This window comes from Formica exsecta, unplaced genomic scaffold (genome assembly GCF_003651465.1).
Source record: "Formica exsecta isolate Colony F162 unplaced genomic scaffold, ASM365146v1 scaffold80, whole genome shotgun sequence".
Classification (NCBI taxonomy): domain Eukaryota; kingdom Metazoa; phylum Arthropoda; class Insecta; order Hymenoptera; family Formicidae; genus Formica; species Formica exsecta.
In genome coordinates this window covers 885,633-902,595 of record NW_021853570.1, presented here as the reverse complement: position 1 = coordinate 902,595, position 16,963 = coordinate 885,633, and the positions used below count along the sequence as shown (strand labels likewise).

At 30.4% G+C, this 16,963-nt stretch overlaps 3 protein-coding genes across 3 annotated transcripts; 2 read left to right on the top strand and 1 right to left on the bottom strand.

Moving 5' to 3' along the window:
• Positions 1 to 532: 532 nt before the first annotated feature.
• Positions 533 to 9,769, bottom strand: LOC115244205 (protein takeout-like). Its single transcript, XM_029821663.1, has 6 exons — positions 9,659 to 9,769; positions 6,909 to 6,995; positions 6,459 to 6,725; positions 6,007 to 6,090; positions 1,519 to 1,593; positions 533 to 1,104 (listed from the first exon to the last, which is right to left on the bottom strand). The coding sequence occupies exons 1-6, from the start codon at positions 9,729 to 9,731 to the stop codon at positions 956 to 958; spliced, it is 735 nt and encodes a 244-aa protein (XP_029677523.1). The 5' UTR covers positions 9,732 to 9,769; the 3' UTR covers positions 533 to 955.
• LOC115244203 lies at positions 4,538 to 7,973 on the top strand. The gene is made up of 3 exons (XM_029821660.1): positions 4,538 to 4,823; positions 7,270 to 7,403; positions 7,762 to 7,973. Exons 1-3 carry the CDS (start codon positions 4,754 to 4,756, stop codon positions 7,936 to 7,938), a joined length of 381 nt encoding a protein of 126 aa, XP_029677520.1. The 5' UTR covers positions 4,538 to 4,753; the 3' UTR covers positions 7,939 to 7,973.
• A 5,071-nt stretch (positions 9,770 to 14,840) lies between the features above and the next one.
• On the top strand, positions 14,841 to 16,801 carry LOC115244166 (protein archease-like). The gene is made up of 4 exons (XM_029821602.1): positions 14,841 to 14,975; positions 15,180 to 15,204; positions 15,405 to 15,609; positions 16,015 to 16,801. Exons 1-4 carry the CDS (start codon positions 14,924 to 14,926, stop codon positions 16,198 to 16,200), a joined length of 468 nt encoding a protein of 155 aa, XP_029677462.1. The 5' UTR covers positions 14,841 to 14,923; the 3' UTR covers positions 16,201 to 16,801.
• The last annotated feature ends 162 nt before the right edge of the window (positions 16,802 to 16,963 follow it).

Below are 16,963 nucleotides of genomic sequence, written 5' to 3'. Positions count from 1 at the left end.
CTGCCTCTGTGTTATAAAATTTTGGTAATTATGTAATTTCTTGGAGTTAAGAGGAGAAATGGACAGGTTTCAAGTGGGAGTGGGAATTTTCTCGCATAAAAAGTCCTCCCCTTTACCTCGAGTTTTGGAATTTGGACCAATCCCTTGCGCGCCAACATTAGAAGAGAGAAAACTAGTCTTATGTGAGGGATTATCTAACATTACAACATTACGTAACATTTTATCTCTGTAATAGATCGTGGTTAGAGCAATGGCGACTATGATAATATAGCATTTCGATGCATGTATTATGTTCAAATATCTTATTTTATATCGCAATTAAGATTTAATTAAATCGAATCTTATTTATTTTCTAAATTAATTAAGTTATCTATACAATATTTATTTTTACTATACGTTTTGCAGCTGATATGAATAGGTTAATTAAATGTGTATGTATGTATGTATATATATTTCCATAATAATTTTAGACAAATGATTGCAGAGAAGAAACTTTTAAGAAGGTTGAAAATCACTTAAAGGAATTATCGAATCGTTTTGGCACTCTTTTTCTATTTCCCTTGATATTTCTAATACATCTGTACTTTATATAAATAACTTCTCTAGTGGAAATAGCAGTAACACAATAATAGTAATAATGACAGAAGTAATCTATTTCGTTTACACGTTATACATAATTATACAATAAACTTGCCGCATTATTCACACGCGTGTCGACGTTCGATGTACAAATTTATCATTTTAACACTATCACGTTACGATGAGAAACAAAAATTATCACTTCGGAATGTCTGCAGACTCTAGAGAGAGAAAGTGAGGAACTCTGCATTCCTCCGCACCGAGGTTTCAAGCAGTCGACTAATGTATTTGCTGCTGCAAAAATTTGGCGCACCTTCGATTATATTTAAACTACGCTATGTACGTGCCCTAGCACGAGGAATAGCCTTCAAGGCCCTCAAGGGAACGTCTTCGAGAAGGAAACCTTCGAGAATATACGGTTAGCAACTTCGGTGAGATAATCATCCAAGTTCTTCGACAGGAACGGCAACATCTCTCGGTACAACGACGGCCAGTTCTCATTCACAAAGTTCAAAGCTATGTTATCTGAAAATGAAAATTCAGCTATAACAATAACGTACCAATGCATGAAAAAAGCAAATTGACTAAATTAATAAACAACATTATATAAGAAGAATTATGACGCATACATATGTATCTATATTTCCCATTGAATAACTATCGAGGAATTATAAAGTGATATAACGAGATAATTAGATAATACTCGAGATAATGATAGGCAATTTTACGGCTTAAGATAAAAACGTATAAAGTGATATTGTTATGGCAAGTGTCTCTTTCTAACATAATCTGGTATAATATATGAAGTTCTTATATAAATATAAGAAAGATATTAATGAAGATTATCAACATTCATATCGTCAAGTAAAGATAAATACGTTCTCAGCTAAAAAGACTATTTTGTAAAATTATTTTAAAATTATATTTATATGTACTTACTAAGTTGCTCGTTGCCATTGAACATATCGCTAAACCAGACTGTCATCTTTCCAATTTCCGGAGTTAGACGGAAATGTTCGAGCGTCCATATATCGTTTGCTACAGAAAAAAAAAGAGTTTATGATATAACTGACAACTATTTATGCAATAATATACATATTATTCACATTTTCTAATAATATTTGATTGAGTCTCTGAATAATTCAACTCTTCACATTTAGAATTGAAACAAAAATGTTTTTAATTATCTTTATATGTTTTATAATCACATAATAAAAATAAAGCACATTAATATCAATACCTTTATTATGAGAAAAAGTAAAAATTTAATTCTCAGATATTTATCGAGTTTGATAAAAAAAGAAAAGATTAACTGATATTTAGATGCTTAAATGACAGGCAACCTTTTGTCGACTATATTTTTCGCTGCAAAAAAAGCTCTTATTACACCAAAAATTTTGAACAAATGTTTATTTTTGATATAAGTGTGCATATATGAAGCTTACAAAAGTAACACAAAATATTTATAATTGCACTTTTATATACATGATATGTATATAATTTTAATAAATTTTGGGACATATATGCATATATATGTATATAATGTGCAATATTAATTTTATATCTAATTTTATTTAATGAATAGCTTAGACCCGAATAAAGGAATTTAATTCGAATAATCTCAACTCTTGACACATTAAAATGCGAATTATCCAGATTTTCCGAATATCCTGAATCAAATAATATATAATTTTGGGTAATTATGTCGCATAATTTAGATATTAAATTATCTAAATATATACATTTTTAGCTCTGTATCGCTGTTTCCTTACCTAAACTTTGAACGCTAGGAATAAAGACGTTGAAGATGCCAACCCGGCGAGACTTGGTTATAGACTTGTATGATGCTGTTCTGTACCTTCTGCCCAACCTGATATGAAGCAAATGTGACCGTCCTTGAAAAGTATAAAACGACGAAAAAAAGGAATACTTGTCTCAAGAGGTCGTTGTACTTATTGTTGAATTGATCGCAAATTTCTCTCATGTAGACATAATATTTGTTAATCATATATGTGCAAGCATACGAATATTTTACGAATTTTCCCAAATTGCATATTTCTTTCAGTATCGCAGTTATTTATTTAAGTCAAGAAAAATTAAAAAATTTTTGTAAAACTGAAAATTAATTTATATATATATAAAGAATCATTTACACTATATGAAAACATATATATTTAGATAAAAATAATGTGAAAAAATAATTTAAAATAAATTCTTTTAAATGAATTATTACTGTAGAAAAAATTAAAGCATATAATATATAAAAAGTTTTCTATAATATAAACAGTTTTTTTTAACTTTAAGTTATTCTTATCTTACTTTATTGAAAAAATTTCTTTTGTTTAAAGTGAAAATGAAAATTTTTTTTGTATTATATTACATGCGTTTTTGAATTACATATACATTATTAATACCAATCATTGTTTGTATTTAAATATTATTCGTATTTTACTGAAAATTCTTGTAAAAAATTTCAAGTTTTTTTGTTACGTAAATAAGTGAATAATCTTCTGGACATATAAATAATCAATCATACATTCATAATTCAGAAGATCATCACATTTCTTCTTCTTTTTATTCTCTCAAAACATTATTACTGAAGAATAAGTGAGATATTTCGTATAATTTGTCAAACGGCTAAAAATAAATTAATGTAAAAAATTAAAAGCAGAAAAGCTGTAATAAATTTTTTTACAGAATTTATTTTTAGAATTATATATTTAACACCAAAATTTTTTTTGGCAATAATTATAAAACTCTTAATATTTTACTAATATTATAATATTGGAATATTAAGATAATATTAGAGAGACAATTTTATTGGCGTCATAAATACCTATGATCACAAACTGTCATTAATGGAATATGTGTATATTCCATCAGATTCTATTGCACAATGCAAACAGCTTAATTGTAGTTGAATGCAAATGACTTATTACATCATTATAAGAAGATACTATTGCGTACACATGATTGCTCATCATAGACACTTGTTGTTTACATTTCATGCAAGATTATAATTTTGCCTCGCGAAACTTTACAGTTTCGCAAATTCAATTGAAAATCTGATGTTATCTATTTTTCAAAATAAAAGAAATTAATAAAATTAACATATACAATTCTCGCAATTTTCTCTGACAAATAATTTTTATGAAAGAAATAAGTGTGTGCCAAGCAAATCTCTTATATAAAAATTACCTACAATAAAAATATGTAATCGTAGATTAAAATAATACATAACAAAAGAATAAGAGTCACTTCGACCAAACTCCGGTTTATTTAATTTAATCATTGATTAACTAAGTTGCAGGACGGTCAAATAAAGAATTTTAAAATTAGTATTATATTATATACGATAATTATAGAAATGTTTATGTTGATTGCCCTGTAAGTTAATCAACGATTAAATTAATCGGAGTTTAGTCGAAGTGATTCTAAGAGGAGAAAATAAATTGATAATATATAATATATCTATATACTTATACATATATGTGTATTCAGTGAATCTCTCTTATATTAGATATCATATGCGTAACTCGAAACACTCGCAAAACTCTATAAATATTGATTTTATGTTAAATAGACATTTCATGGTAAGTGTAAGATTATGTTCAATCTCTCTTTAGCTTTTCTCGCTCATGATGTCGACTTACTAAAATACGAAATTACATCTATAACACTAATTTATAAATGCAATATACTTTTGTCATGAAAGTGCCATGAAGCCAACTTTTCATTAAGCGAGAGTGCGGCAACCGATGATTTATAAGCGGATATACGGATGTCATTATATGTCCTTTGGATAGGACACTTTCGTCTAACCGACTTCACAATCCGTGTAAGACTCGTCTGCCGTTGCAGCCGACGAAGGCGCGGGTGCATATTGCAGTAGTGAAAGTATCCGCGAGTGCAGCTATACGAGAGATCTGCCATCTGTCAATGCCCTCTCTTGCATAGTCAGTCTTGCTCTAACAGAAGTCGTTTATTCACGGGATTCGCGGGAGTCCTTAGTCGAACTCATCGTCATCGTACCTTAGTGATTCTCCTTTGCGACAAGATCTCGTATCTAATTTGCAAAAGATAGAACAGATTCGCGGGTGGAACCGTTGGGATTTCACAAGTCTCGATAATCGAAACTTTCGCAAAATCGTTGTCGCGACTGCCTAAAAAAATCATGACCAAGAGGCTGTGGATCATTCTTCTTATCGTCGGCTACGCGGTAACTCTCTCCTCTGATTCAAACCGTGAGTAATCGAAAATATTTCTTGCTAATTTAATACATTAATGTCTTTAAAATTGACTAAGTCGTTAAATATCCATATAATTTGAATTATGTATTTGAATTTGAATAATTATCGCGAAACGATCGGTTTGACCTTAAATAGTATAAATAATGTATAATTTATTGTAATTTAATTATTGCTAAAAAATCTAATTATATCTGATGAGTTATCAGGAATGTGATATTATCCTCATCAATATATAACGATGGTTAATTAGACTAGATGTAATGTCTATGAAAAAGTTCAGAAAGCAGCATGCAACTTACAATTGCAAGAAATTGTTATTGAAAAAATGATTTGACTGTTTTATATATCATAAAATATTTTTTTTTTTTAATAAAGAAACAATTTAAAGTTAAATTGCATGTGCAATTTCCTGCACGCAATTGCATTGAACTGTCGTAAAGGCCGGATCTTCATTTCCGCTGTGATGTTGTAGTCAAGTATATTCAAAGTTAGTTTAGAATTTGTATTTAGTTCAAACACTATTATAGTAAATTTATTATAAATTCACCATAATTATTATTAAAAAATTGCAATATAACTAACCTTTTTTTTTTATTTTTAAGTTTATTACATTAGGAAGAATATAGAATACAACACTCCCGAAAAAATGTAATTATAATGAGTATAATTATAATACACACACACAAATATAAATATAAGTATATGTATTATATACATGTCTATTTGTATATTATTTATTCATCATGTATACCAAGCATATATTGAGTAATCTAAATTGCAAAATCTTGAGATCGAGAACGAGATCTCGTTCCAAAGGAAAAAAACTCTTAGCATAAATGACCTTTGCAAAAATTTGTAACATGTTACTCTTGTACTTCGTCACGAGATAATACTTTCACTTTTAACGCGACTACCAACTAAGATGCTTTTTGTTCATCGACGCTTTTACTTATTCATTCTAGAGCTATTTAAATTTCTCCCGCTTTAGATAGAAAGCGCAAGAAAATGCAATTTAAAGAATTCATATTTATTATTCTTTCTTGAGTTCAATAATAAAATATACAGGGTGTCCCCAATTTAAATGTCAAAACTTTAGGAGCGTGTAGGGGACCGATGCCATTGAACATATCGCTAAACCAGACTGTCATCTTTCCAATTTCCGGAGTTAGACGGAAATGTTCGAGCGTCCATATATCGTTTGCTACAGGTCCTTCCATAAACCATGTGTCTTTTATATCCTCCAAACTAATATTGAAAAATCCTGCCACGTAAATAATAAGACAAATTATATGCTTTTTACAAGAATAATTAAACCCCCCATTAATGAGAAATTATTTTAATATATTGTTTAGAAATTCTAGATAAGATAAACACACTACATATAAACAAAGTAAAAAAAACATACACCATACGCTAAAAATTTATTATAAATTATATGAAGAAAGATATTGAAAATTTATTTCTAGTTTGTTTCATGATATTATCTGATGATAAATAATAACAAAATTATGCAACATCGTAAAAATTAAACAATAATTAATATCTCTCTAGAGAGCAAGGGTATATAATACATTTTTGTTTGTTGGGTAACTTTTTTTAAATAAATTTTTAATTATTTAATTAGCGCACCTTCGCCGCCAATTTGTAACGCTCCGTAAGCTCCATTCGCCTTGAAATTACCCTCGATAAGCATCTTTGGCAATTCGAGATCGACTTCCAATCTGAAGGCATTGTCAGAATGATGCGGCCTTACAGCCAAGAAGGTAATCTTCGAAAGTCCATAGATATTAACATTTTTTACTGTTACGTCTGCACGTAAGTCACCGGTTTCGTATTCGGTATGTTGGTGTTCAAGAAAATACGGATCCAGAGGTGGCAGGTCTAATTTCGGTATACCTTCCAAAAGAAATCAAAACTTATGTAATGTGGGAGAGATATAGGGGTATGTGAAAATAAATTAAATAATAGACAATATATTTTTCCTTATTTACATGTAAATCATAAAAAACGTAATGCAATAAAAATTATTGCTTTTATTACAATTTAAAAACAAAGAAAAATATCAGCGTTTTTTTATACCTGCGATGAAGTTTGGCCATGCTTCTTGCATCGCAAGTCTCAGGCAAGATGTATAGTCAGACGCATCCCGCTTGCAAGTCTGCACCGCTGCGTAAAAAATATAAAAAATGCGTTATAATACTTTTTGATAAATCTAATAATTTTAGTGTTGTTTTAAGTTTGTTGGCGAAAATTATTTGTTTGATTTTTTGCGATTTTCTTCAAAACGAAGCAAAAACGAGCAAATCTCTAAAGGACTTTTTGTCTTAGTTTATCGGTCCCCTACACGCTCCTAAAATTTTACATTTAAATTGGGGACACCCAATAAGACACCCAATAGAAATCTAATATAACCAATATACAACATTCTCTTTATTCGCAGCGGAATATGTGAAGCAATGTTCCAGGACCGACCCAAAATTGGTAAATTGTCTGATTGACGCTCTGCATCATTTACGACCTTATTTGAGTATCGGAATACCCGAAATCGAATTGCCTTCAGTAGAACCATTCCGTGTAAGTTCTATCTTAAATTAATATAAACAATATAACGTAGAATTTATATTATTATATTTAGTACAGTATGTATGTATCCCCAAAAATTTCTTTCAAGGAATTTCTATATATAATAAACTCGCACACATTTGTATAAAGTTAGTATTTTAAATATAGATATAATTAAATATTTATTATGCATTAAATAAGTATAATAAAAATTACGATTTAATACATTCTTTACACTTTGAAAGTACCCATTAAATGCAAGCTATATGTATTGTAATAAGATAAATAAATTACGCTATGAAATGCGCGGAAGTTTCGTATCAATTTGCATCGTTATGCGTTCGCTGCCATGTTCTGTTAATTTCAACAGATGGACGAGCTGACTCTCTCTCTGACAGGTGGTGTGAACGGTTATAAGATTCAGCTACGCGACCTTTACATAAAAGGGGCAAGCAACTATACAGTGGATGATATTAAGCTTGGCTCACCCTTCCAAGCTATTGTACGAATGCCAGCCCTTATACTAGACGCGCATTATTCCAGGTAGATAAATTCGGCTATACACAACTCGACTAAAGTATCAGAGTAGTACTTAAACTAATATCTCTCTGTAAATACCTATTTATTTATACATTTGTATACAAGAAAAAATTATTTCTATTCTCGCATATGAAACTTCTCTCATTTATTAATCCTATATGAACGCTAAAGATTTATTAATACTATAATAAAATTTAGAAGGCATATATGTATAATTGGAATAAGTGTATTGGCAAGTCTCAGGCAAGATGTATAGTCAGACGCATCCCGCTTGCAAGTCTGCACCGCTGCGTAAAAAATATAAAAAATGCGTTAAATATATATATATATATATAAACTATTAATTAATTATTTCAAATATTTCTATACTAAACTATATATAATAAAATAATTTTAGATTTTAATTTTTTATAGCAGACAAACAGTTGTATCTTATTAGCTTTTAATTCCAAAATTTAAAATTAAATTCTATATACAATACATATTTAATCAAATTTTTTTTTAATTACGCATGAATCTTTATAACAAGATATCGTATTAGCTTAGAAAATTGTGTGTACAAGTTTCGAACTTATTCTTTGTTAATATAAACGAAACTTTTTCTTATCTGCAATAATTACAAAATTAATCATTATGCTAGTGCAAATAATAATTTTTAAACAATGCGTATTATGTTTCATTAATAAAAAAAAATAGACTATTAATGTTAGCACGACTAACTGTCAACGCAATTAAATTATATCTATATAATAAAAGTATAATTAAATATAATTGAGAAACATACACGTAAGTAATATTATCCGCTCAACCGTAAATATATAGATTTACATAATGCAAACTTGCATATTAAATTATTATCTATTCAACCGTGAACATACAGCACAATTTTGTACATATAAATTTATATATTTTAAATTATATATATTATATATTAAAAGATATCTTAATTTACTCTAATTTGATTTACTTTCTGATACCATCATTTCGATGCCATAGAATCGTTTTTGTATAGATAAAGCATAAGAAAGAGAGGGTTGTATGTACAATGTAACTACGATTTAATGCCAATAAACACGCTAAAGGAAACATTATGTATGTTATTAATGGCAGCATAATAAATATTTATAATTCATTGATTAACTTTAATTTTTTATTTCAATAGCACGTTGTAAAAATAACACCAGCTCCAATTTGCAATCTATAATAAAATGTATCAGTTAAGAATATATCATGTATCAATTAAAATCTACTAAGAATTAATTGAATTGTCACATTATTTAATTAAGTAAAATTATATGTTATATAACATAGTTAATATCTTTTAAAAAAATCAGAGAGTTGAATTTTTATATATAAAAATATTATCCCTATATATATTAATAATTGAAAATATTACACGATTACAGGTGAGAATCACGTTATCAAAGCATGATATTCATCTTCAGCAAACTGTGAGAAAAGATTCTACATCACGTGGAAATAATCGTACAATAGCACGTGAAATTTAAATACACATTCTTTTTCACACACTGGGAAGTATCAACTGGGATTGTCGCCATAACTATTTTTTCTTTTTTTGAGTTAATTAAAAATCTCACACTGTCTCTTTCTCGAAACAGAACCAAGAAGACATGGATGAGCGATTAAATCCTGACTGATTCGAACCCAAAGTTTACAAAAACATTTCTTAAAAGCAGAAGAGATCGGTGATTGAATAAAGGACTTACGAAGCTCGAGATCCTGAGCCGCGACGAGCACAAACACGGTAGCGCAGTACACGGCGAGAGCGTAGAACGACATCCTGCGTGGTTAAAAATCCTTGCGGCTAGCCCAACCAATTATAAACACTCGGTTTATATAGTCTCCCGTTCCAAGGACTTGGCAAAGATACGTTGCAAAATTGTATGTCATTAAAACGAGCCTATAACGTGAGAGGCGAGAAGCAGTAGTAGGTGGGAAACTAAAACATGGCTGCGGTAGCATCGGAGAATACGCTCTTCTTTTCTTCGAAACATCTCCAGTGAACAAGAAAAGTGGCAGTTAAACAAATTCAAGCGACTCTATCCTTTGATTGAAGAAATTATAATCGAATCAATTATGATAAAAGAAGATAAAAGAAAAGAAGAAGAAAAAGAAGAAAAAGGAAGAAGAAGATGAGAGATGAATAAAGAATGATATGTGGCATAAGATATTTTTCTAAGAACAAGCAAAACTGTTTTTGTCGTGAATAAAAAAGAAATAGAGAGGTAAAAAAATAACATACAAACATATAAAAAGAAATATTTTTGACGACATTAATAATCAGATCACCACTTTTTGGTCTACTTGGTTTTTTCTGGTCTCTCTCTTTCTTTCTGTCTCTATCTCTCTTTTTGTCACCGCATCAGCATCTTGGGCTCGGTTTAATTGACAATGACTCGTGCTCAATTATTGTTGTGTTCTTGCGGTGATTCCGAGAATGACTTAGTAAGAAGAAATCTATTTCTGCTAATATCTTCTCTCTCTTCATGTCCTTTTTGAATTTTAAATAAGATGTCAATATGACTCATCGCTATACATTGAATGAAGCATCCAAATTTCAAGAAGCACCCCGGAAAGAGTGCACTTATCTATATACATACATATATATATTTGAAGATTATAAGAAAAAAGTAACACCACACAGGTTTGATAAAATGTAAGAAAATAATGGGGGTTATTTCCCTTTCTTCGTAAAATATCTTAAATCCTTTAAAAATTTGATCTCACATATATATAAATATAAATATAAATAAAAGTATTGAAAAAATCTACTCTTCTTAAAACGCACATATTTCCTATTTATGCACATATTAAATTTATTAATTCTAACTAGTTTCATAGCTTCAGCAATAAGAGCACATAATAAGCAGAAAAATACTTTACGTAAACCTTCATTGCAATGCTAATCTTGAACAATGATGCACAGAATATAATTTTGTTTAGTGATTCACAAATATATTCTACAATACATTCTATAATTTATAATTTTTGACGATCTATTTTATGTGTCTGCAAAATAGAAACTTAAAAAACCAACCATGTATGAGTATCTGAGTCTATTTAACAGGTGTACATACATTTTCCCCCGCAACATATTTAAGTTCTAATGTAAATTTTCAATATTGTAATCTTTCCATAAATCTTCAAGGGTGCGGAATCGAGATTTGATCTAGGTCTATTTCTATTTATACATTTAATAAAAAAATTAATGAAATAAAATTTTATACATCATATAGTATATTCTCAAATAAAAATAATTAAGATCTTTAAAGAGGTAAATAAAATATTTAATAAACTTGGGATTCATAACTTGGGGAATCATGACTTCTTCTAATTTTTTGTGATAATTAATTAAATAGATATAGATATACTCATTATTTTTTAATAATTTTATATTAATAATAAATTAAAACCTCCTTTGGAAAAAACTTAGGTTTTTTATTTTTAGCCAATGATTTCATTTACGCTTATCCTTATTCTTTAAGATTCCATTTATAATGCAAGTGCCGTTTACAAACAATTGTCTAGTTGTCATCCAGGAAATTAAATATGGAAATTTTTTAATAAAATGCTGCGGCAAGAACAATTAGTTACAAGTGTGACGCGATGTAATCAACATATTCATAATAGCTGTTATTAAATCTCTGTAACTGGCTTATTAAAGCTAACAAAGTAAGATAGCTCTTACGAAACCTATATATACATGGGCAAACGCTACAAAATGTTGATATTGATAATACAAGCAAAAAAAAAAAAAAATTCTAGCTTGCGCACACACAAAGACGTAATTTAATAAATTCCACTTCACGATAAGTTGATCGATGATATATCCTCATCGATGAAAAAAGCGAAATACATCAAGAAAAATTCCCAGAACATAGAAAGACGTTTTCGCGATCTTCATATGCAAGTGCAAGGACATGATCGGGGGATCATGGGGGGACTCGCATGGACTTCCGTGATATTGTAACCTTGCGTGCACCTTTGCGATGCACGGGCGATCGACAAAGAGAGTGCGCAATTTAGCTAATATCGCACTCCATTTATCTAGCCGCGATGGAATGAATGCGCAAAGTAGCTACCCTTGGAACATATCGCGTCGACAGCGAGTCGAAAAACGAGTTTTTCTAAGCTCGTACAGCGTGAAGAGGAAAAAAAAGAAATTCCGATAGCAAAACGATACACTCACGACGAGACTCGACTGTGACGTAGATGTAGACATGGTATGTCGATAAGTCGGTGCGTCCGATACGAATGTCATTATATTGACCGGCGATTGTGTTACAGGGATACTATGAATGGTGCAGGCGCCTGTGCAAGAGCTACGAGTCCTTTCTCATTACATACTCCACCTCACACAACAGTCGGTTATCCTGGAATTCTCACGAAATGACACTTGGGTCTTTATCTTTGAAGTATAAAGCAACTCACATTTGTATTTACGTGTATTATTATTAATATTGTCAAAATATAGATTATATAATCCATATTGTTTTCCTGGGTAATCGAAATATAGAAAAGTATTAGAAAAAATATTAATAGTACGAATTATTATAGATTTTTTATATATGCTCATTGACAAGTAACATGTGTATCGTGTAAACATGCAATATTGCAAATAATTTAAATTAGAGAATTATATAAATTAAAAAATTATATAAGCTTACTGCAATAATTTCCTGATAAGCTGTAATATGTTTCCAAAATTTATACAGTTATGCATTTTGGCATTGTGAATAAAATGGTTAATTATATTCTCTAAATAAATAAATTTAAAAAAATTTCAAGCGGCCCATTATTATACATATTTCTATTTGATATCGAATAATCACGACATAATAACGTTATATGTTGCGAAGTCTTTTCGAACTAGCTGAACTAAGAATAGGTATTTATTCTTAGCCACGTGTTTCCAATTTCATTGTCATACAGAGATGGTCAACATTACTATTTAAGAGAACCACAGGCTACACTTACGTTAGTAGCCTCCTCTAAACAACATGTAACATCTGGTATGCAACAGTGTATTATATACGACATCTGGCATAATAAAGTGCGTGATAATAAAGGAGCACACCGCAAATTAACTAAATACCAGAGTTTTGGATAATTGCTTAATATTTTCCTTATTGGCTACGTAAACAATGAATAACATATGATATCACCTATTGTTTCGACTTTTATTCACACATTTAAGAAAAACGATAATATACGTACATTTATCAAATAAAAACAAAAATGCATTTAATAACTATATTTATAAATCATAAAATATATAGTACATAAATTCAATATCTACATTATATCTATATTATTATCTGCTATTATTATATATGACGTAAACAAATCCGAAGCAATAATCACATTTGATATTAAACACGTAGTAAACAGTTACTAACATTTTCATCCGATACCTCTCTCACGTATGACATAAATTGCGTATGGTAATCTGCATAAATACACTCTCGCAGATCAATGAGCGCAAGCGATAGTGCAACGAGTCCTTGTCGAAGTAAAAAAAAATAGATAGTCCTTGTTGAATTAAAAATGAACAAAAGACGCGCATAGCAATCAGATAAGATAATGATACATCTTCTCTTCCTTTTGATGTACAAAGAATGAACGCTTAGATATATATGTTCCTCCTATCACTGGCGTTGTAACTCATTTTTGCTGGTTCTAAACCACTTTATATTTTACGTTTTTATTACGTATTTTAACTAAAATAATATCTAAATAACAATGACTATCTCTTTCTTATTTTCGCGATTTAATCTTTTTCAGAAACCGATACAATTTAGGTAAAAAAAAAAAATAATTGAAAATTAACTTCAAAAAGCTAAATACTTGTTTTTTCCTATACTTTTTTTTAATTTGTTTACTTTCGAATGGAAAATCAAATCTATCTACGCTATGTGTATCTTATTTTGGCTTTTAATCTCTGCTCCATGGATCAGAAATAAAATAAATCATTGCTTCTCTCTCTTAGTTCATATGAAAGATATGTAGGTCTTTCAGAGCAACACACCAGGTTGTTTACGCCGATCACCATTCACTCAACGGTGACCGCTTCCAGGCGCGTGCGTTACTACTAATGAAACACACAGAGAGAGACGCACCACTGCACACCGTTGCACAATGATTGGTATAATTATAATCCACATTTGGTTCGCGAGCAATGAAACAGGTGCAACTGTACAGCGCTGAAGTGCCATTATGTGTAAATAATGGTCTGTAATGGTCACTGTAAAACAGTGTCAATATTACTGTATGACATTTCAACAGCGGTGTTATTATAACAAAACTATATTGTGGAATCAAATATCTACATCAATTTTATGCGTTTCTTTTTATATGTTTTATAGTTGGCAAAATATTATAACTATTATAAATTAATATTATATATATATATATAATATTTATATCTATTGTATATTATGTGATACTGTATTTGTATCTAGATATTTTGTGTATGTTGTATTTTCAACAATACTGATTTTTAATTAAAATATTTAAGTATTAATCATGATGGTGTAAACATATTATTATTTGTTAAATATAAATATTAATATTAATATTTTAATATTAATATTAATATTTTTATTAATTGATGTAAATATATTATAATGTAATTATATATTTACATCATGTTATTAATTAAATTTTGTCTCTCAAAAAGAAACTAAAACTATCGATCTTTTGGATGAATCTGGCGACTCTGTTGTTTCTCTCTTAACCCGGCTGTGATTCATGTACTTCCGTATTTCGCAATCGGTCGGTATTATCAGTATTATTCAATCTTTATGCAATTTACATTACTTCGGTCGATAAGTACGCAAAGCTATTCGCTTATAAGTAGCGCCACCTGACTGGCATGAACTCACTTACGGTCAACTACGTCGCCGTTGATTGAACCCGTCAGTGAATCAGCTGATCGCTTTACTCACGTGGAGAATCAGCTGTGCGCGACAATGGAGGAACTGATGGATAACGATCAAGAGATACCGCCCATTAAATACGAATGTAAGTGTCAACTACGTTTATTTTTCTCAATATGTTCTTATCTTACACATTACATGATAGAAATGTACGTCTTTGCATGATCGATTCGAAATCTATCCTCGCCTAACGCGGCTTACGCAATATTTACAAATTATGACAAAAATATTCTTACGAAAGCTTTGATTTCGAAAATGCTCATTCAGAAATCGGCATTTTCTGTTACAGATCTCGATCACACCGCCGACGTACAGTAAGTATTACATTTATTTATCATCAACGGAGTCGATAGACTCCTTTGAGGTTACATTAGCGGCTAACCTAAAACCGCGCCAATAGCCGCATGTGTGAAAAGGCACATCTTACAGATACTCTTAGAGAAATGATCTTGAAAAATATATGTAAAAAGTATTCGCGACAAAGATCGAACTAACACGTGCAACTGCATCGTAGATTGCACGCATGGGGCGATACGATGGAGGAAGCTTTCGAGCAATGCGCGATAGCCATGTTCGGTTACATGACAGATCTGGAGCGCGTGCAGATCACACAGGTGCACCACGTGGAGGCCGAGGGTCACGATCTCGAGAGTCTGCTTTTCCACTTTCTCGACGAGCTACTTTTTATGTTCAGCGCCGAGCCGTGCATTGTCGCTAAGGTATGATCTTTTTACCATAAAAATTATTGAATAAATAAATAAATATATATATATATATAAATATTCACAGTCTCCATCATATTCCAGTATATTAATAGTATATAACATTTAATTCGATGATAATATATTGTTATTATAAAAATATAATTATATATTAGCCATGTAAAAAAACAAAATTTATATTTCAAGATAACGAGTATTTTTTTATTGCTTATTAAAAATTGTTAGACGTCTTATTCTTACATTTGGATTATATTGTCATTTAATATTTAAATTTGCTGAAATTTGCTAAAATATCACAAGTATGTTATAAATAATTATAATTATTATTTGAACTTGAAAATCATCGAATGGCAAAAGTCGCCTATTCGCGTCCGATGAAAATCTGTGCGTGTCTGTTATCAGAAAGTCAAGATTACTGAATTCAACAAGCAGGAATTAAAAATCAAAGCAATCGCGTACGGCGAGGAGTTCACGATCGGCAAGCACACGCAAGGCGCCGAGGTAAAGGCCATTACATATTCCGCGATGCAGATTTACGATCGTCCGCAGGTGGATCGACCCGAGCTCTTTGTCATTATCGACATATGATTGTAATCGAGTAAACACGCACGATCGTCTTACGTTTCTCGGCGTTCTCTAGCGCGGCACTGGACGACGCTGTAAAAAAAAAAAAGTTGGAATGACTGGCCTAAACGGAGGATTGGAGGGAAAAATAGAGGGAGGTTACCGAAGGGCGAGAAGGGAGACCGTACGCCTCCCCTACATAGGATACGATCCTTTTGTATCTGCTCCGTAGAGTTCAAATAAATACGTTACGAAGAAAGCACCGGGTCCCCTTCTTCTTGGCTTTACTTGATTCAGGTCTGTACTAATGTTATCTAGATACCCGAGAAAACGCGATTGAAAAATTGAATATGTGCAGATATGTCCGTTTTCGGTAAGAATACCGTGCAACGCATTTCTCTCATTGCGTGAATTATATCTTATTTATTAGTATTATTACTAATTTACTATGCTTATTATTAATTTATTATGTAACAAACTAATAGTTTATGAAATATGATCAATACAATAGAACTCTTTTATTTTGGGTCCCTCTATTCTGGAGTACTTGTGTCTCTATAAACTGAAACTCTCCGTTGTTCTCTAGAGTATTTAATTAATTATTTGCCACATATGATCATAAAATGTAAAAAAAAAAAAACACGAGTAAAAAAAGATAGAAAATATCACAAATTGATTACGCGAATTAAAAAAAAAATAAAAATAAAGTACCAGAATAGATGGATAGTTAGATCTCGATAATTCTACAATATAAAGGGATTCTATTATATTTAATTTATATGTATAC